General features: G+C 34.3%; 1 protein-coding gene across 1 annotated transcript; it reads left to right on the top strand.

Moving 5' to 3' along the window:
* Positions 1-17,849: 17,849 nt before the first annotated feature.
* LOC148630098 (pancreatic triacylglycerol lipase-like) lies at positions 17,850-22,509 on the top strand. The gene is made up of 6 exons (XM_088561031.1): positions 17,850-17,981; positions 19,752-20,047; positions 20,318-20,552; positions 20,713-20,829; positions 21,948-22,070; positions 22,258-22,509. Exons 1-6 carry the CDS (start codon positions 17,927-17,929, stop codon positions 22,491-22,493), a joined length of 1,062 nt encoding a protein of 353 aa, XP_088417157.1. The 5' UTR covers positions 17,850-17,926; the 3' UTR covers positions 22,494-22,509.
* The last annotated feature ends 710 nt before the right edge of the window (positions 22,510-23,219 follow it).

The following is a 23,219-nucleotide window of genomic DNA, read 5'->3' as shown; positions in this document are numbered from 1 at the left end:
ATGCAATGGATTAATTAAACTCACATTATTTTGAAATCTTGCGTTCTTTTTGTCAAAAGGGTATGTTTTGTTTGGTAAGAGTAATCAAGGGAACCAAGGTTATAGCGGTAATCAAAAGAATGTAATCCAGGGACAAAGACCAGACATGGAAAACAGACATACACAACAAAGAACATAAAGTAACTAAAATTATACATACAAAGTAACAAAAGTAAATGAGCAACTCCACTAATAACTGGGAGCAAGGACCAGGTGCACCGGTAGGGTAAGCGTCCTCTGCTTTTCTAGAAACACCCGCAAGAAAACCAAGATTCTAGCGGAAACCAAAAGAATGTAATCCAGGGACAAATACCAAACATGGAAAACAGACACACGCAACAAAGAACAAAAACAACAAAAATATCAAAGTAACAAAAGTAAACTGTGACTCCACTAAAAACTAGGAGCATGGACCAGGTGCACTGGTATGGTAAGCATTACCTGCTTTTTCTAGAAACACTCGCCGAGTTGTTCATAAAAAGTCAAGTCCTGGGTAGACGAAAGAAGAAATGAAAACTATGACACGTCAGTTTTTATAAAACGAGCACCGTCACGATCCGCGAGTTCATGATGACGACGTTTAAAATGTAGTGATGACTTTAATCTTGTAGCAACATAACCGTGTTCAAGAAGCCTAATTGTAAGAAGCTAGCGCAATAAAAAAAAGTCTACGTAGTTACGGCAAGCTCTGGCATAATGTATGAGTTATGATATGAAAACTGCATTCGCAGGTGCTGAAGGGATGTTGCCACAGATGAAAGGAAAGTTGACAATATGGAATGAAAAGTCATCGAACTGTTGCTTAGATTTTATCAGTTCAATAATTTTTGTTATTACTGTTCATTGTTTACAACTCTCACTTACGAACAAAACATTTCATACAAGTAGTCATGCTAGGATAATTTGAGTTGCAAATCGACGAACTATGGCAGGGAAAGAAAGGAGTACTGGGTAGGCAGACTAGGCACTGAAATACCTTACGGGTGCAATGACAACATCAAAAGTATGAGAAACCTTTCAAGTCAATATAACAATAACATAAATGTGATGAATTATTTAAAAAAAGAGGTTGGCGAAACAGAACAACATTTCAACAGTCGCATGAATGGTCATAGTACTGACTACAAATGTTTGTTTGTTTGTTTGTTGGGGTTTAACGTCCGATCAGCAATATTTCAGCTATATTCAGACGATGAACATGAAATGGATGATAAAATGAACATGAAATGAAAAAAAGGATGGGACACAAGGACAATAGGGTTGACAAATTTTGATTGCCACTGGAAAAAGGGGGTATGGGTAAGGTCGGACAATTTAGCCTCCTGTGGCGGAGCGCAAAGGTTCCTACTCCTATCGAATACACAGCAGGGTTCTTTAACGTGCGAGGAACGTGGCATCTTTCCCAACACGGTGCACCACTATGGTTTGCGGTCAGGTTTTCCGTATTATAGCCTGACAACCCCAGCATGAAACACGCCAGGGGTACCCCATTCCACCACCTGGGGCACACATCCCAGTTGCTCTGTGGGCAGAGCGCCTAGCCCCCGGCTAGGTTTCTGAGCACTATTTAGTCGCCTTGTACGACAAGCTTAGCGCTGCTGCAGGCCTATTCTTTTAACACCCGGACCTGCACGGGGCGACTACAAATGTAAACCAGACCTCCCTCTAAGTCGCCATCTTAGATCTGCCGGACACACCCAGGAGGATCTCCACAACATTGCTGTTACGATCATAGAACATAATAACAACTGGTCAAAATGTAAAAGAGTGTCTCGGGAAAGCTTTTGGATTAAAAAATTACAAACAACTTCTCCAGATGGAATAATCGAGAGCAACTAATTTATTTTTAGGTCTTGGTTTAAGGCTGGTACAGCACTACATGCTATACATAAATACGCCGTACTACTATATTTTGACTTTTCTTTTAATTGTTTTCCACACTTAATTCATTTCTAATTTTTGGTAAAAATACCCCATTTCTCGTTTTCATTCAGATTCCTTATCATTTGCTTTTGTGTCCCTTTGATAAAGGTACAATCACCCAGAGGGTGCATTATTCAGCTTCTGCATCTATGTTTTGATCTTGAACTTTATTAATTTTATGCTGAAGAAGGATATCGGTTATCCGAAATATTCAATGTAAATTTTACCATCCTTTTACAAATAAAGTACAATTAAAATAAGTTTAAATCAGCCAGCTTTAAAAGGCTTATGAAACACTTTCAGTTTAAAGGTTTAAAGATCGAATGTTAAATACAAACAAAGATGGAGGTACTTTAAATGTCTTGTGCAAAAGTATTTAAATGAGCAAGATAATTAAACTAGAGATAGAGTCTGAAATCGAATGTTCGAGATGTCAATGATATATTTCGCAATTTTCTTTACATCAACATGAAGCAATGTCTCAAGTTTTTCTGTTTCAATAAAGCCATAGAGGATTAGGTTATAGAGGACCGAGAAGTCAGTTAACACAATGTCCCTTTTTGTTGAATAAGCTCTATATTTTAACATGAAATAGGTCTCATCTTCTACCAGCCCAGAGTTGCGTAATTTACAATATCGTCTATCAGCTGGAATACCACGATAGCGACCAATGGAAAATCTCCCCATCTCAATCTTGCCACAGCTGAACTTTCTTGTCTCGATAGTTTAATTCGGACGTATGGTTGCACAGTGTACGTAGTATTCAAATATTTGTAGGCTCTGATTTTCGGCATATTTTCCAGATTTTCACACCAGTTAACACGATATTCGCGCAACATCGAGTCCTCGACAATACAAACTATAAATGTATCACTCAATTCGTGGGTAGTCTTGGGTGCAAATATTCCATAGAGACCACTGCAATCCATAATCGATTTCACTTGATTAGACAATATATCTTTATGATTCACGGAAAAGTTGTATTCCCATAATAATGTTTTGAACGGTATTCTGTCTTTTTCACGTCATTTTCACTACTCTGCACCACAACGTCACCATTTGTGTAAGTGTAGTGTAAATATGAGATCAACACATTATCTTAATTTCCGGAACCCGTTTTGTTCGTCACACAAAGTATTTTTCTCGTCATCTCTTTATAACGCAAGTTATTATTCATAATGTCATGCAAGGTTTCAACGAACTTTTTGTAAACGTTGTCGATAGATTCTGATGCAATGTTACATGTTTGATGGAGTCAATAACATTCAAGAGAGCATTTCTACATCTCTCGTTGTTCAGTACGTCGTGCGGAATGTTTCAAGTGTCGTAAATTCGTGTTTTCCTCATCAAAGTCGTACTTGTCGGGCGAGAGTTGTATTTAATGTGTCCGTAATATTCTGTAATGAACAATTCACACATGAGCACGGAGTTGTCCGGCATTATCGCACCATCAACAGGCTGAATACGGATTACGTCAGATATCAGGCTTACTGAAAAGTTTGAATATTTTCCGAGCTCGGTATATGGTACTATCATATAATCCACTACAGATTTTCCAGAAGTTGACACATGCGTAAAGTTGTCATTTTCCGTAGGTCCTCTACCATTTTGAATAAAAAACTTCAGGAAGTCGATTAAGTAGTGCCTAAAATTGTTCTTTACATCATCAACGCTGTTCTCTCTTGGAATGAGGTCAATGTAATCATGAAAATCTTTAGAATGACTCATTCGGGCATTTAAATTTCCACATAGAAATGTATTTGGTGCATCAAAGTACATGTACATTTGAGAAGAACGTCGAAAAATTCTTGAGCGACATTTCCTCTGCTAGAACATCGGGTTGTAGATACACTACAAACAAACTGACAATGAATTGATTATTATACTCGCAAGTATAATCCACAGAATATCGTCACAGGCGTCGTTAAGTACAACACAATCAAAGTTTCCCAGAGTTTTATCTTAGACTAAATCCCCAACACCCCCGGAGCCCCTCTAGGCATTTGCAGAAATGTTTTTCCTATTATTTCAAAGCACTTGTAGCCACTAAGTTCAACGATATTTTTTTTAGATAAATGTGTCACACACAATCAAATAATGTCTAAAGTAAGTGAATGTAAAATTCTACTGTTAACAGTTTTTTTTCTGATAAGTACCTCCCCTTACAATTCCAGTTTTCGGGTTTAAGTTTCTAAAAGCTGGCTGAAATCTTACTTAGTCAAGACACGGCCACCACGAAGTTGAAGATTGGGCATTGAAGGGACTATGCGACGAATACTGGCTTCCTGAATTCTCCCTTGAAGAGATTTATCGGTTTCTATGTATATATGCTTAACTTGTTCGTGGTCTTCCAGATTTCGTTTCTCTATGCTGCAATTCATTTTCAAGTGTTACTAGTATCAAACGTTTTTATCGTGGCTGATCTGCACCTGTTTGACCGAGAATGTCCACCGCCAATATACTAAAGTTGAGTCCTAACGTTTCTATAGTTCTGTTCACATAATCCCTCGGGACATGAACACCGTCTATGTCCTTTGCGATACACCTTTAGATACCAATTTGTTTTGAGTTGTGTTATCGGGTGTGTGAACTTGACGTGTATTGGTTGTGTTTTCTTTGTCCCTTTCCAACAGTTCAATCTTTTCCTGTAATTCTTTAATTTTTCCATCCATATTTTCGAATTCAATATTAACCCCGTTTTTCATTGTTTTCATTTTATAAGTTACGTCTAATCTAAGTGAAACTAGTGTTAGAAATGCTCTTTGAGAGACGTTTAATTCTAACTAACTGCATTAATTCCATTTACTTACCTTATTCGTCTTTTAATTCAGACTTTACTGGTACTACTCATGGTCGTTTCAGATTGTTTCTCGTGTGTCTGATAATCGAGGCGTTCTTCGTGCTCGACGTTGGAGCGTGTCTGACTAAATCTTTTACGTTTCCTACCAGGTTTGGTCTTCTTTTGCATTGATATTAAGTTTATGATGTTCTCATAAATATTATCCACAAAATAAATACACGTCCATACTTTTGCATATGCGTATATATCGTTGTTACTCCAAAACAAAAGACGGTACATCTAGATACAAATATGTAGTTCTTGATAGAGATTCCTCATACTTTATAAAAAAATTTCCAAATCATCTTCCAAATATACCGAAGATATTTCCAAAATGCTGAAATCTTTTATCGACAACATTTTTGTCCAGTGTGGTGGGTGCACTTTTCAACAAACGGGCGGAATTCCAATGGGAATAAATTGTGCTCCTCTTCTGACCTATAAAATTATGCCAGAGCTTGACGTAACTACGCAGACTTTTTGTATTGCGCTAGACTCCTAACTACTAGGTTTCAGGGACAGGATTATGTTGAAGTTTTATGGTTGTCATCATGAACTCGTGGATCGTTACGGTGTATCCATCTGCACCATGAAAACTTATTTGTTCAACATATCATAGTTTTCCTTTCCTCTTTCTTCTACTCTTGACTTTTTATGAGCAACTCGGCAGGTGTTTCTAGAAAAGCACAAGACGCTTACCCTACCGGTGTACCTGGTCCATGTTCCCAGTTTTTGGTGGAGTCAGAGTTGCTCATTTACTTTTGTTACTTTGTATGTGTTATTTTGGTTATTTTATATTCTTTGTTGTGTGTGTCTGTTTTCCGTGTCTGGTCTTTGTCCCTAGATTACATTCTTTTGATTTCCGCTAGAATCTTGGTTCCCTTGATTACTCTTTGCTATTTGAAACCCCAATATTGATTTCGAATCAAATTCTGAAATAGATGCACAATGGGAAAATTTAATTAAGATTCTGTGCAAGTATTATTCTTTTCCATTCAGTGGTGTAGGTGGAAGGGTAATCAAGAGAAAGAAGGTCGTCAAAGATTAATATTGGTTTTGATGGTTTTCGAACACCAGGTTGCTGACATCGTTTTCGACCATGAAGATGGTTTGTCCCTGCATTGAGTACTTGACAGATTTCCAACACCTTTGATTTTATCGTTGTAGACGTAAGGGATTACAGTACCTAGCTCCCTTATCTAACAACTTTCTCTTTCTGTACAGAGAGGTGTACTAAGCGTTGAGCTATTGGTAAGATAATAAATTTTCTCAATGATGCATACTTTCATCGACGAACACAGGTCTTGATTTGGTAATTTGAAATAGATATATTGAATCCTGTATTGTGGATCTTTAGCATCATACCTATGTTTGTTCATTATGTTTCCCAACATTTGTTTGATTTCATCAACGCAGGAAGTACACTCTAATCCGTAAATTGCGTTTTCTTTAGTACACTGAGTCCAGAGGGTCAAAAGATTGGATATATATGTAATATATTATATTATATTATATTGTAATTAAATTATAGTTCTGCTATTTATAATTGCTTAAGTCAAGCTACCAAGTTGCAATGACCTCGGGGGAGTAATTGCACCAGCAGAGACATTGGCATGGTTGCAATAAATGAAAGGTAATAACAAAAATACCGAACTGATAAAATATTGGCAGTAGTCAAAATGAATAATATAAAAGGAAACATACATATTAATGCATCCCATAGGAAGTTCTGTGTGTAAATAACTAGAAGTACAACATGAATAATTAATTACGTTTCAAATTGACTATGATGATCTGGGGATCATGTTAATGTGTGTAAAAATTTTCCCTATGTCGAGTCATTTCTTAATTCTCAGTTACAGGCACTTTTATGAACAATCTCTGGAGATAAAACATCACATACATCTAGCAATATATAAGATCAAATCAACTAATGTAACAAAATGATAATGAATATTTGATTTCTTTATCAAATAAAATGTTTCGATTAGTATGCCCAATAAGGAATGTACATTAAGTGTTTGTAATGTCTGTATGATGAGGCTGTGTATGATGATAACGCCACTGCTTCTTATACCGCCAAATTTATGTGGTATTCGGCATGCAACATTATCTGTTCGGAAAGATAAAATCGTTTTAAGTGACTCTTATATAAAAAGGATACAAGAATTGCGTACAAAAACTTTATCACAATGTGCAATGATATGTCAAAGTCTAAAGTTATGTGTTTTTGTCAGCTTCTGAAGTCCAGACAAAATTTGCGAGGTTTATCGACTGAAATACAAGAACATAAAACAGATAGTTGTAATGGATGTATATGGTGGGTACTGCACTGTGCTAAGAAGTTGTACCTTAAGGATATTGTCCGTTTTCAAAAGCCTATTGAATACCTTTAACCGCTGTCATTGAACTGCATGAACAAATTGTCGTTTTTGGAAATTAAAATAAATTCAGATATTTTACCATGTACCGATAGTCCACCTAAATACCAACATGAATATAGGAAAATCATTTCTCCGACACAGTCGGTATAGTTTCGCTTTTTACGATTTGACTTAAGGACGCTCTTCTATCGAAACGCAAGTCACCTGATTGCAATTCTGTTTTCCGATTGGCTAGATACTGATGACTTATACTCGGCATCACATATACAACATATCATTCAAATTTAAAATAAAAACTGGTCTACAGTTTTATTGACACCTACCGATATTTAAAATGTGTTAAATAACTTGCTCATTCATATCACAAAATACGGGGCGCCTAATGGGACTCTTGTGGTTTTGTACTCAAAATTCAATTTTGTACAGACAAAAGTGAATTTGGTTCAACAAAAATGAATTCTGATTAACAAAATTAATAACATACTACAAATTTGACTTTTGTGAGACAAAATTGAATTTTTCACAAAAGACTATTTTGTGTCACAAAATTGAATTTTTCACAAAAGACAATTTTGTGCCACAAAAGTCTATTTTGTATGCAAATTTGTTTACAGAATCATTTGGATATGCAAATGAATTCTCTCGTCACAATTTTGTAAGAAGGTTTCTCATTGGATATAGTAATCGCGGGTCTCGCAGTCACATGTTTCCGATTACGTAGAGCAACGCAGGACGGTTAAGGCCGTTTAAAGTGAAATTAAAAAAAAATCTTTTAAGTTGCATTCTACAGTAAAACTGTTTTGAAATTACTAAAATTGCTATTATACGTTTACTATCAGATTTGTATGATAAAATAGGGTTTAAAATACGCGATTTTTCTACTTTCGATTTATTGGGATTATCCCTGGTGAATCACATGATCATTTCCAGACATCTTTCAATTCAACTATACAATGCTTTTGCCCGACCTATTAATCGCAACCAAATTTGTTAAAATTTGACAAGATAATTTGTATTAATGTATTTGTCCCAAACTTTCTCAGAATCCTGCAGAGATCTCTATAGGTCAGTTAAAAATTATGAAAAACTTGTAAACAAATTTCCTCATAATCATTTATATCGAAAGAAATTTTATTCACTTAGGTCTAAATTGAGACGGTTATGTAAGTTTGAAGAAAAACAGTATAGGACCTCTGTATGTACCCAGCTTAATAAAATAATCAATAAAAATCCCAAAGATTTTTGGGACTTATTGCATAAACTTGATAAAAATAAAAACCCTAAATCTAATGAAACAAACATCAATTATAATGCTTTTATTGACTTTTACAAAGAGCTTAATAAAGCATGTGATAAAAATAATGCTTTTCGAACCAACCAACATTAATAAAGAATTCATGTCTTTATTTGAATATTTAAACACTAAGTTTGTCCTATCAACATATGAGGAAATTAAAGAAGAGGAAATATTGAAAGCTATTCGCTCAGTACAAAATGGAAAATCTTCTTCATCAGATATGATATCAAATGAAATGCTGAAAAATGCTATTCCAGTTTTGTTGAAACCACTTAAAAAAACTGTTTAACTTAATCTTAAAAAATGGTCTATTCCCAAAAGTTTGGAATGAAAGCCTTTTAGTACTAATATACCAAAAAGGTAGCAAGCTAGACCCAAGTAATTATAGAGGAATCTCTATTAAGTCCAATTTAGACAAACTTTTTAATAAAATAGTATTTAATAGACTGTCCAGATTTATATACAGTAACAATCTCATTACCAAAAATCAGATTGGCTTTAAAGAAAAAAGTCGCACAGCAGACCATATCTTTACACTAAAAACCATCGTCGACAACTTCAAACAAAAACGCAAAAAACTATTTGCTGCTTTCAATGATTTAAGGAAAGCATTTGATACCATTTGGAGGATAGGTTTATTTTACAAACTCTTAAAAAAACAACACTCCTTGTAGAGCTGAATCGGGTAGACTTCCCCTGAAAAGTAAAATAAACATTGCAGCTATTGGGTATTTGAATGACATTTTATCTGATCAAAACACTCTAATATATGAAATATATAATACAACCAGATTGTCAAATTTATGGACAAAACAAATTGAAGGATTATTAAACTCCCTGGGATATAGTTACTTAATAAATAAACAAAGCTTGCTTAAGCTACACTTGGAGCAAATCAAACAAAGAATTATTGACCAGTGTACCCAAGAACAAAATTCCAGAATATATAGCTCTTCCAAATAGTCATTTTTCCAAAGAGTCTATGAAATGGGTATAAGGCCAGCTTACGTAGACAAATTATCTTTGTTTATCTGATAGATCTAATCTGTGCTAACTAAAAATTAGTGCACATCATTTAATGATTGAAAAAGGAAGACATTTGAACATTCCTACAAATAATAGATTATGTCCAGTTTGTAATAGTGAAAACATTGAAGATGAAATACACTTTTTATTTAGTTGTAGTGCAAATAATACAAAAAGAAATATATTTCAAAATAAAATTTACAACTACTTTAAAAATTTTAATAATAGAGATGTAACCATAAAAGTAAATCTAATTTTAAATAGCAACTCTCTTACTGTTCTTAAAATGTCTTCCTTCTTCATATGTAAATGTCTTGATCTAAGGAAAAATTTATTATAATTATTTCACATTTCATTGTAATTGCCAAATTATTGTTATAGTCTCAACATTATATATGTATATTGATAATGTCACATATATATATCTTTGCATATACTGGGCCTTAACCATTTCTTATATCTTAGTTTGAGCCAATAAAATATTTGTATTACGATATCCGATATTTCTTTCACTTATGTGCTTTATTATAACCGTGCAGATTCGTACCTTATCCACTGTATTGCAGTGAATGCTTTCAATGCTTTGTAATACACGTGTACATGATGCTGCACATTTTGAATTCATTTGCATATCCAACTAAACTAACTAATTTGTATACAAAATTGACTTTTGTGACACGAAATTGAATTTGTCTCAAAGAATTGAATTTTACAAAATAGACTTTTGTCTCACAAAATTGATTTTGATTACAAAAAGATCAAGTCTCATTCGGAGACCCGTACAAAACGACTTCTCCGTAAAATGCAAATCAATATTATACAAACGTCTCAGATTATGACGACTCTATTCGCTACACTGCTCCATCGGATCAAATTGATACAGGGAAGATAATGTAAACTGATGTTAGAACTATCAAACGTTTGTATAATATAGATTTGTTGTGACATACATCATTAATTTGATCCTCTATCCTACATGATAACATCTAATTGAGCTGTCCCGTACTACCATACATCGTGTACTTAGTTATAGCCCTAGATTAATCCTACGAGGAGGAATGACCCGGCCTGCGAAAGCTATATTTTTATATAGCCTAGCTGGCCGAGTGGTCTAGGGCGCTGGACTTCGTGCAGGCGGTGTTGCCATAGATGTCACAGCGGTACGAGTTCGAGTCCCGCGGAGGGAACGACCCAAATTTTGCATCGCAAATTTGACAGTTCTAACATCGTTGGGAATTTTTCAAACCTTTCTATAAGTTTACAATATCTTCCCTGCATCAATTTGATCCGATGGAGCAGTGTAGCGAATAGACTCGTTACATTATGTATATTAAATAATAAGCAGAAGGTAATGTTGAGAAAAGTTATAACATGTCTGGTCGTAGTTTCATAGATCGATATATAAATTTACCAAAATTACAAAGTTCTTTAACATTACAAGAACTCATTAATTGAACATATTTAAACATATATGGTTTCTTCCAGTAATAAGGTTTAATAAAATATGACTTAAAACCACGGTAGAGAGGACATTTTAAAATAAAATGCATCTCATCCTTGGTGTCATCTTTACAAAATAAAGTCTATTGTTTCTAGGGATTGCGGTAAAACGACCCCACTCAATAGCTAAATAATGACTGTTAAGTCTCAACTTAGTAATACATTTTTATATACATATGGTATAGGTTTACATAGATGCGATTGGAGGCATAAATTCTGAACCATGTATTGATAACTAATACATGCATTTGAACTTCTCAAGAGACTATCAAACTCTTGTTTCTTACAATCATATAAACGTTGTTTGATAAAAAATTAAGAAAAAAGCATTTCACAATCATAACTCAGTACACTATTAATATAAAAGAATACAAAGATAGCTAAATTTATCTACTAATATGCTAACATTTGCATACGTAGATTTAAAAATAGATAATAGTTTTCCTTGAATACCAATATTAGATAGCTTATACCATAACATATATCTTTGAATTGTATCAAACGATTGGATAAAGTCTATAAAACAGCAATATAAACGCTTTTTCGTTGACAAAGATTTGAAAATAATGGATGTAAGTGCAAAAATAGCATCAGCTGTTCCTAGTCTGGAGCGAAAGCCAAACTGGGCATCGGTAATAATATCGAAAGATTCAGACCACTCAATTAAGCTTTGATTAAGGACGGATGTAAATAACTACCCTAACTTGCTAACTAAGCTAATGCCTCGATAATTGTTCGGGTCGTTCGAGTTACCTTTCTTGAAAATAGGTACAAGAATAGCTTTTGACAACTCGGTTGGAAAAAGTTCAGATCGTAGGATGCAATTAAATAAGGATGATAAAATTGGCATAAACACTTTCCAGTATTCAATGAAATATTCGTTTAGCATTCCACCAGGTCCATGACTCTTATTGCTTTTTAAATTACGAATTGCATGTATAATATCATTTTCAGTTATATCCCTATCGAGTTCCTCAAACACACATTCGCCATCAGTATTCATTGTAAAAGAATCATCAGGTACAACATCATTAGAACACAAAGACTTAAAGTGATCATAAAACGCATTCAGTGGTAACGTTGGCTTTGTAGAACAGTTTTGGGTTTGATAGTATTAGTGAGTCTAATATTCATTCCTCATACATTCACGTTTCAGACGAACTTCTAGTGATTTATATTCCTTTTTCGCTCGAATTAAATTACTGTGGTTATTGTCTGTTTTTGAATTATCAAACACATTCAAAAAGTTTATATATTGACGATGAAGTTCCTTACAACGATCCGAAAACCAAGGTTTGTCATTACAGTATGATTTTTTATCAGCGACGCGTCTTCGATTTTTCTTCTTAAAAAATGGTGACATAATGTGGTTTAATGCATCTGTTAGTTCGGCCAAAGAATCATCGAACGACATCTGACTGTCAAAGTTTATACGACCATGATAAATATTAATCTTGTCAGAATTTAATCGCAAGCATTCGGCACATTGCTGTTTATAATCTTCATTCCACATGTATTTATCCTGGCTTTGAAATGTTCCATGTTCATCTTCCGGCTGAGAATTAGGCTTATTCACATTGCACAGTAGATTTAAATGAAAGTGCAAAAACGCATGGTCGGAGAACGCTTAGTTAGAAACAATAAATTGTTGCATAGTTGAAAACAATGAAGTTGGTACTAAGAGATAGTCAATTACGCTCATTCCATTTGCCCCACAATGTTAAGTCATTCGCATAACCGTTTTTGTGCCTACCGTTCAAATTCTCAAATTCGTTGCTGTACATAATTTAGGTTACAGACCACCAATTCAACCAATGAGCATTTGGAACGTACGCAAAAATAGTCCTACGCAGAAATTACCCCTGTTCCTCATAGTGCTGTGAAAAAAGTTCTCATCTTATTTAAAAAATTTAAACAGTTTCTGAAAGGAAAAACATTTCTGTACATTTTATAGGTGCATTTTGCTTCTTGTGATGTGAAGCCTAATCTCCATAATGATTTTTAAATATACCCCTATCTTGTGAAAACACTGGGATTTCCCATGCTATTTATAGACCCTTCACTTCCGGTGACCAGTACTGCACTGCAAGTCTGCTAACCCCACATGCCATTCTGAGGATTGTGAGCTGACATATGTAGAATCATGCTGATATATAGTCATCTGCAGGTTAAAGTTAAGGTAAAGTCCAGAGAAGCCATTGAATATTGTGAAATTAGCATAGAAGCCTATGGGAAGTGGAATTAGTGGTTTTTAGCCATAATGACAAAAGTTTCGGACCGTAAGAGTTTGTATTCTTATCAGGATTAGTTCTAATACACAGTTCTGCATCAGGTAAGTATTCAAAAATGTTACCGGGTCTATCACTTACCGATGTATACATAATGTCATCCCTAACAAAGTCATCTAATACCCCAGTTCGACTATTCGTATCGTCTACAAGCATCACATCGCCTAGTGAAGAATATAGTTCAATACCATTTTCTAATTCGTCAAATAAATCACAGTCATACAGTTTGTGATATGTAGACCTAGCTGGGGGATATAGACACAAGCAATAATACATAGTTTTATCCCTTTTCAAAACAATCTTTTTGATATTTAACCATATTACACAGCCGTGGATACTATTTTCAACAGTGACAACATCTAAAAAAAACTCTATTATCATAATTACCATACCCCCTCCTTGAACTGATTTTGATTTCTGTCTAGGAAACAAAAAACGTTAAAAATCTGGAATGTTGATTGTAACATTTGTGTCTAACCAGCTGTCTGTCAAAAATATATCATCATATGTGCAAATAAGGTTCCAGAATACATTAGTTTCTATTTTTTTTATGTAAACTACCATTCACGTTCCAAACTAACAGTTTGAGTTTTTCATAGTTTGTGTTAGTTTTTAAAAACACTACCTTCCCTCGTTAGTGTCTGTCCCTTTCACGTAAGTTTGTTCTGAGTCATCATCCATGGGTTAGTACTAAGTTCATCGTTGTCATTTTGTCTCGTTTGCTGTTATTTATTAGAGTTTATGGCAACCACAAATTCGTGATGTTTCGTTGGATCATAAAGTTCATTATTAATATAAAGTTTGTCGCGTACCATCGCCACCTTTGCGCCCTTGTTACGTGCCTCTTTTTGAATCGGAAGTGAATGCTTTCGCTTAGCGATTACATCAGAGGGAAATTGTTCACTGAAGCCAAAAGGAGATCCCTTCGATTTATACGCAGGAAACTTTACAATTTAAAGTTTTCAAATGACGGGATTATTGGTCTAGGTTTGGAGTTGCTATTTATGCGACGAATACTTATTTAATTTCAATTTAATTTCATTAGATATTTTCAATTCGTCACGCATGAAACCTTTCAAAAGTTCTTGGACTTTCTCACCTGGACGGTCCACTATACCATAAAAAAAGTTATTTTTTGTCTATTCGTAGTGTAGGTCGGACCCCGCTGACTTCAATTCTCCATTTTGTCTATTTACCTCCTCTATTTTTTTCTTTAATGCCGATCCCTTTCCTGAGCTAACCTCATCCCCAGCAGACACGACTATCTATAAACAGTCCTTCTCCGCGTTTAATTCGTCAAATTTAGTTGACAGATTGTCGCATATTTCTTTTACGTCAGACATTTGATCATCGAGTTTCCCGATATTGACTTCAGAGATCTTAATGCGGGAGAACAACTTATCTACAGACTCACACAACCCATCTAGTTTGTCCAACTTTTTGTCAATTTCCTCAAGTTTAACAAATCGGGAGTGAGTTGATGTCATTTTGAACACAAGCTGACTGAGTATGTTATTATCGAAGGTTGACACCGCAGGCCAACTGGGCGGTTGAAATTGGTTGAAATGTGCGGGAGGGGCGCCGGAAAGGGGGGGTTGGTATTGATACGGGAATACATTTGGAGAGCTACTTTGTTGTTGGTGACTTTAACTTTAAATCGCTGGCTGTGAAATGCAGTTGTAATGGTTGTGTAATGCCTACTTTAATCGTGATAAAGTAATTATATAGAGCGCAAAAACTCACAAATTCGAATTAATCATATCCATATCCATAAGCACATACTTTCACGAATTAGTCCCTTTGTTCGAATTTCATAAAAAAACTGGTGAGATCCGTCCTCTCGCTGATCATTACTAGTGCCAGTAACAAGTACCATCAGTTGAACCATTCGAACGATGTAATATACAGGTTAAGGAAGATAAAATGTCTGATGTAGTGTTGCTTCAGGCGATTTACAATAAAAAATTATAAATCCAAGTAGGGATACATGTAAACTAAAACTTTTCTCTCTTCGGTAAAGTTTGCGGCCGTATCCCGCCAGCCTGGTTTCGTAATGAAATATTTGTAATTGCTACACAATGTAGAAAATCCATTCTTGATGTAAGTGGTCGAAGGGCTATACTCCTATTACTATAACTTGAGGCATAAAAAATAGAAAATAAATATATTCATATTAATTAATCAATTAGTTAAAACGTTAGAATGATAAAGAATGAAATAAATCATTAATATAATTTCAGAGTTTGAAATAATGTTTATTGATGTTAAATTTCTGAATTTCTTTAATATTTGTGTATATAATTTATACATTTCTTAAAATAAAAGTTAAAAAATGTTAAATTTTATTATATTTTTACAAACTTTTAATAATTCAATTTTATCATATTCTTACATATTTTTAAAAATCTGCTGTTTTCCATATAAAAAAAAAGTATAAAATGTTCCATTTATCTACTTCACTAATTAATCTCAACAGAAAATGTTCCATTTATCTACTTCACTAATTAATCTCAACAGTTAAATACTTATAAAACCATTTTAATTGTTATAAAACCACCTTTTGTTGTAATATAAACATCTAGTGAAATATTTTTGTTGGCATTCAAGGAATAGGTAACATATAAAATGTTGGCATTGGAGGAAGACACCAAGGTGTCATCCAGGATTGAAGGTTTAAATGAACATAGTGGGTTAGGTTTAAGTTTGTTTCTAAAATGTAGATATTTCCCTATATTTTACCTGTAATTCTATGATTTACTATTAAATTAAGAGGAATGTGCATTTGAAAATAAATCTTAAACTCATAATGCTTATTATGAAAAACAAAACAGACAAAATTTATTCAAATTTGTTTCAGTATAAGTATATGTTTCAAACTAATTCGCCAAAATGTGCACTATTTAATTGAAATATGCAACAAATTTGCCAAGATATGATAAAATAGTTACAAAATTAAGCTAAATGCACAAAACTTAAAAGATGAAATGGAATTATTATTGTATCATTTAGACATTTTTATAGTTGTAATTAAGTATTTAGTTATATTGTATAAGAATACAGATGACTGAACCAACTTAGTAAGATCTGCAAGAGCCACATTTGCATAAGCTGCCATTCCAGTTATTAATTAATATAACTCTTGAATTGTACAAGACTGGTTCCTTTCCGGATCTTGTCAGGCAGCTCACTCCATCATGTGGCTCCTCCATATCTGAATAAGTGTAGGCCAAGTTTTTTCGTTTTTACCTGTAGTATTCTACTGTATTTTCCTTTCTAAAAGAATAAGAAGTATTTTTAAACTAACATACTCATTGAAGATTGATACATGTAATTAACATAATGTGAATAATATTAAAACTCCAAGCTGAGATTCAAGATTTGCTTCTGAAAATGATATGAATTCTTAACACAAAGCATTATAAGTATTAGGTTCTAATCATTGAATCCAAGTATGGCAAATGCTTAACTACAATTACTTAAGCACTTCATATCTCCTAGAATAAGTTTTTTTTAGAGAAAGTTTGATTATAGGAGTTTATTCAATAGAACTTCTAATGCTGTTACATGATTATTTAGATTATGCTAAATAGACACATGATACATGTATGACACCTACAAATTTGGATTAGACTATATAACTTCATGGTCAGTGAACCCTTTGTCTTTTTGTAGTTCATATAACTGATTGATAATTAGGGTAATTAAAAGTGGGCAAACCAGGATTAAACTCTAGCAACAATAACACGATTCCGCGTCACTTGTCAACAAATATTGCCATTCATTTTTAACTAGGTATAGTAGATAACTTTGAAATAGTAAAGAAATATCAGTACATTGAAAAAAGTCATCATATTCAGATTAACAATCTAAGTATTTTTTCTATCAATTCTTATGATTACATTTATTTCCCCCGTTTCAGACCCTTATTTTAAACAGGTTGGGCAAAAACCTCCGAAATCTATAGGGCCTTCCGCAATTTTTCTAGAAACAATGTGGTTAGATTTAAAAAGACCGGATAAGATTCTCGTAAATAAACGAAAGTTGACAGATGACGACGACAGGGTGATACATTTTTTACGGTCGCATAACAACTCGTCTCCCTTAAGTATGTTCATCCTGACAGTTTTTTGTTCTGACTGTTCGTGTTTTCTTTGTCACTGGAACTATGTGCTTTCAGACTTCGCCTGATTTTTGACTTAGCCTTCTTCAAAGCTGTATATTAAGTCATCTCAATTTACTTACTAAATTTTCGCGCAGTAAAAAGTTTTGCAATTTTCATGAGATTTCATTGCAAAAATTGGCCGTGGATTCCAAATATCAGTTGAAAAGCTGTATTACAGCGCACTGAACAACACTCTCTCCCTCATATCTTGTTACTTTATTTTTGTAGTCGCTGAAATGAACACTTGAAAAATAATGCAAATGAAAGGGATATGGTCCAAGCAATCCACCAAAAATATTACAATATAAGGCATATAGTTTTAGTTATTGACAAACTAATTGAAATCTAAGAATACTATACTATTTGGTCATTGTTTTAAACTTATCATAAACTTACGTGTCCTTGTTCTAGTAACAAAACGTGTCCAACTCCGGACTTTCCTGATAACGACCGCATTCTTCTTTCAAAATGCGGTCGGTGGCAACTAGTTTGATTTTCCTAAACATTGCAGTCTCTGTGTCAGGTAAACTTTTGCAATTTTAAAATAGCGTGTTAAACTTGCGGTATTGAAATCAGATAGTTGCTCATAACATGACAAAATTGAAGTTAGGACACCGACAAAATATGTGAGAGTAGATTAAATTTATGACACCGACAAAATATGTGAGAGTTGATTAAATTTAGGACACCGATGTAACACTATAATGCACAGTGAACAAACAAGCATTCTAAATTATACGCATGAATTTAGATATAACACCATTACATATATAGCAGTCTTTGTAATAAATAGGACAGGGACAAAATGAAATTGTTTTCGACTAATATAAGGCAGGTATAATCTATAAAAGGGCAAAGCTGAATATGATGCCATTGAAAAAAAATAATGATAATTCTTTTTGCAGTTTCATATCAACTAGGATTTATTTTCCGGATTGTTGTTAAAGATGCGAAACTGAAACGATCATTGCTTTGCATTACCCTTGGTATTGCAAGTTAACTTCCTGCCAGACTGAAATCAGGCTCTTAGTGCTTCTAAGGTCAAAGGTTAAGTTCGCATTGATTGCCATTATGAGAACTTCGCCCCCTACACTAGAAACAAAAGAACAGATGTGGTGAAACACAATTGCACCAGCGTATAAACTAAATACAAAATTGTAAATACTATCAGAGATCATCAAAAGATCTTCAACAAGTATAAACACACCCTTAAGTAAGCTCTGGAAGGCCCTGACAACATAAGTAATAAAATCAACGATAACAGAACGATGACACTTTTTCCAAATAAATTAAAAAGTCAAATAACGACACAAAACATATCAATTACCAACATCTTCTGACTATGGACGTGTTTGCAGTAGGGTTAAACTAGTTATATAAGACTCGCTTTACCAGTCTTTCAATGCAATGTAAAAAATGAACTGAAACGACAAACATACAATGATATTCACTCAATAATACATCAAATTCTCTCCATGGAATACCTCAACAGACACCATATAGTCAAAATGAGATGCTCGCAGTTGCTGCAAACTAGCTCAGAACATATTAAAGAATGACATCACCATCAAAACAACCAGAATTAATAATAATCGGTCACTTCAATTACAGGGGTCTGTATTCAGAGTAGTGAGGTCAAGTATACTAAATAGGCAAGACTATAGGTGTAGTGCAATACTAAAAAGTGATACTGTGTTTGCAAGCAAAACACAGAAGTCGCCAAAACCGGAAAATGAATTTAGTTAAATTCTGAAGCCTAGAAATAAATTTTCATTGAAATCGAACAATGTTGAAATTTTGACGATTTTGGTGGCATTTTGACGAAATCTGAAACCGCCATTGAATTCGGAATGTCATGTTCACTCTAGAAATGAATCTCCATTGAAATTTTGCCCGTTTAGGCGGCCATTTTGGTATGAATTAAATGGTCTCCGGAGTAATCGCTTGGACATCTTTACGTTCATCAGAAGAAAAAGCAAAAACAATAAGTCGTCGTAAAACTTCGTTTTTGCGGCTTAAAAAATGACTTAGTTTTTACGTAAGGAGGCAACTAGGGTCAAAAAAGGTTCAAACAATAGACAATAGTTTGAATATTGTATCCTTTATAGTACGGTATACGAATAAATCTATTATGTTAGATTATTCAAACCTCTTATATTTTGTAGCTCAATATTTTATAAATTTCCCAACAGCAGTTTCATGAATTCAAGAATTAAATTACAGAAATAATGCTCTGCATTTTTGGGAAAGACTCAACACATAATTTTCATAACTATGTAACACTCTCCATTAGGTTTCCTGTTCAGCCGAAAGGTTTGCTATGATCACATTGGATGCTTCAGTAACGGATCCCCATTTAACAATGCCAAGGGGAAACTCCCAGAATCTCCAGATCATATTCAAACACAATTTCTCCTATACACACGACAAAATCCTAACCATGAATTTCTTCTTGATCCATACGACCAAGCCTCCATCAGACACTCGCACTTTGATGGCACTAAGAACACAGTGTTTATAACTCATGGTTACCAGGACGATGGAAGAACTGCATGGATAAAAACAATGACCAAGGAATTCTTAAAAAAGGTTGGTTGTTACTTCAAATGTCCTACGTTAGTATAGTTCTGATTGTAGGTCTGAAAGTTTTGTTACTTTATATAGCATAATTTAAGATATTGTTCATTCACTTTAAACATAGTTACAACTACGACTATTTTACAACACAAGCTCCAAAGAATTCTGTATTAATGTATCAAACTTCCATTCATTTGACAATATCGATATTCTGCAAATACCAAAGAATGATATAAAAGTAATCAAATCAGTAAATCGGAAGCTGCTGGTTTCATTCTGTAGGGTGACATGAATGTTATTGCCGTTAACTGGCAGAAAGGTGCGGATAACATCAACTACATGCAGGCTGCAGCTAACACACGTGTGGTAGGGGCAACTATTGGGGAGCTAATGAAAGTCCTACATTCTTCTGGTCACTCAAACTACAACAAATTTCATCTGGTTGGCCACAGTTTAGGATCTCACATATCTGGTTATGCTGGTGCTTATGTACATGGTGCAGTGGCAAAAATCACTGGCAAGTTTGAGTAGAGGTTATGCGTTGTTCATTTGTTTGTATTGATTATTCTAAACCAACGTAAGACAAACATTTTATAAAATGATATTTAAACTTGTATTCATGTACTATTTGCTTGTTTTCGTTTTTTTTGACAATTATTGTTATTTTACAACAATAGGATTGGATCCAGCAGGACCGTTATTTGAGAATGCAGCACCTCTTGTACGGTTAGATCCTTCTGATGCTCAGTACGTAGAAGCAATACATTCAGATGGCGATTCTCTTCTACAACTTGGTGAGTAATGATATCTTAAGGGAAGTTATACTTAAACTGGAATATGGCTTACAACACTGTTACAGTGTTATTCTATTGTAACTGGTTTCATGAAACTAAAATATTACAGTATTACTGGGTATTTTCCTTAGGGCCCCTTGTATCATCAGGATTCTCGTATCACACCGGCAAATACCCGATGGCTGAAACAAGAGATATGGAAAATGTTATGTAATAACTGATTTCACTTTTTATGGCTTTAAATAGAAATGCATATTATCTAAAACAATTTAATAAAACAATAAATGTAAATATCCATGACACAAGAGTAATAGCTTTGCTCAAGTAAATGTAAAAAGAATTTCTGTATTTCATTACATATATATTTTTGTCACTTATAGTCACTGATTAGATCTATATGTGTAAGCCACATTTCCAATAGCTGGAAGAATAATTACCTGGATTTAAGACCCTTTCAAACATTTATAGTCATACCATTTTTTGTTCAGTTGTATCATTTGTTTTGAGCACTGTTGTAAGTCCGATTTATCCCCTGTCTCATACAGGTACTTATTTATTTAAAAAAAAAAACAACAGTAGATTTATTACATGTGCAGAAAAACAGTAATAACTTAGCCGGAAGTTATGTTAATGTATTCCTCATATGGTGTATCCATCAGCACCATGAAAACTGATTTATTCAACGGGTCATAGTTTTCCTTTCCTCCTTTGTCTACCCCGGACATGACTTTTTATGAGCAACTCGGCAGGTGTTTCTAGAAAAGCAGAGGACGCTTACCCTACCGGTGCACCTGGTTCATGCTCCTAGTTTTTAGTGGAGTCCGAGTTGCTTGTTTACTTTTGTTACTTTGTATGTATGATTTTAGATACTTTATGTTCTTTGTTGTGTATGTCTGTTTTCCATGTCTGCTCTTTGTCCCTGGAATGCATTCTTTTGATTACCGCTATAACCTTGGTTCCCTTGATTACTCTCTCATTTGCACCATCGAGGTTTGAACAATTCCTTGAAAAAAGACAACAAATTACCAAAAACACGTGGTCCAACTTTTATCAAAACCTGAAAAAAAAATCAATAAATGTTTTAAAAAAATCTTTACCGAATTTTCTTTATTTTTAAGGATTTGGTTTGGAGAGGGCAATAGGTCACGCCGACTTCTATCCTAATGGAGGAGATGATCAGCCAGGGTGTGAGCGCGATGTTGGAACACACTTATTTCAGTTGATTACGGGAAAAATCGAACGTAAGAAATAACATCACTCTGCACTCTCACTCTGATATGCATGTAACTACAAACAGCCTTTTGAATATGTCAACAATAGACTAATTAATAATAAATATTTATCTACTTATCAAATGCGGACATTGGACCGCTTGGTTGCATATCTCTCTATATAGATATGTTCATCTTTAACACTTTTTTTCTCCAGAATTCACTTCGACGATTGCTTGCAGTCACATGAGAGTTCTTGACTTCTTCACGGAATCTATTAACTCTAACTGTTTGTTTAGCGGCTACCCATGTCATTCTAAGAAAGATTTTGAGACTGGACACTGTTCTAGATGTGGGTTGGGCTGTGCAGACATGGGATTTAACGGAGTTCACAAAGGACACGGAAAATATTACTTTACAACAAAGGCATCAGCACCCTTCTGCATTCCATAAAAAATAGTAAACAAAACGATTCTTTATTGTAAATTCGTTAATTTCACAGATATACCAAATGCTAACAAGCTCTAGTTTCTTCAAGAAACAACAATGTTATTCGGGTTAGTTACAAATTTATATCCCCACTTGCTACTTCGTCAGTTCGTAATTTTCTCTTTTCCTTACGCAGTGGAGTATCCGTTACTTCGTCTACACCCACGGGCACTTGTCGAATGGAATTCCTTGACACTTTCTCATAATCTTTATTACACATTTCAATTGTGCATCTCCAAAAAAAGATTTTAATCCAAATTAATTTCGAGGTTTCACATATCAATACATGGACAATGCCATTTATGAATATGGGGACACGGGGTGCCATCTCCAATCAGTTAGTCCTCCTTCACCCAAGAATGGAATTTAATGAAATTTCACGAAATCTTTATTATATATTCTCATTGTAGACCTCTTATTTTATATTTTGATCATTAGCGCTTATAGTAAAACATTGACTTTCTGAATATGGGACACTGGGCATCTCTTACCCGTTATTCCTATCATATCACTAAATGTATGGGACAGTGGGCATCTCTTACCCGTTATTCCTATCACATCACTAAATGTATGGGACAGTGGGCATCTCTTACCCGTTATGCCTATTACATCACTAAATATATGGGACACTGGACATCTCTTACCCGTTATGCCTATTACATGACTAAATATATGGGACACTGGACATCT

Source organism: Perna viridis, chromosome 1, assembly GCF_037379345.1.
Source record: "Perna viridis isolate PV_CMFRI_1.1 ecotype Kerala chromosome 1, ASM3737934v1, whole genome shotgun sequence".
Classification (NCBI taxonomy): Eukaryota; Metazoa; Mollusca; class Bivalvia; order Mytilida; family Mytilidae; genus Perna; species Perna viridis.
Note: the sequence above shows the minus strand (reverse complement) of the source record. Positions and strands in the feature narration are given on the sequence as shown.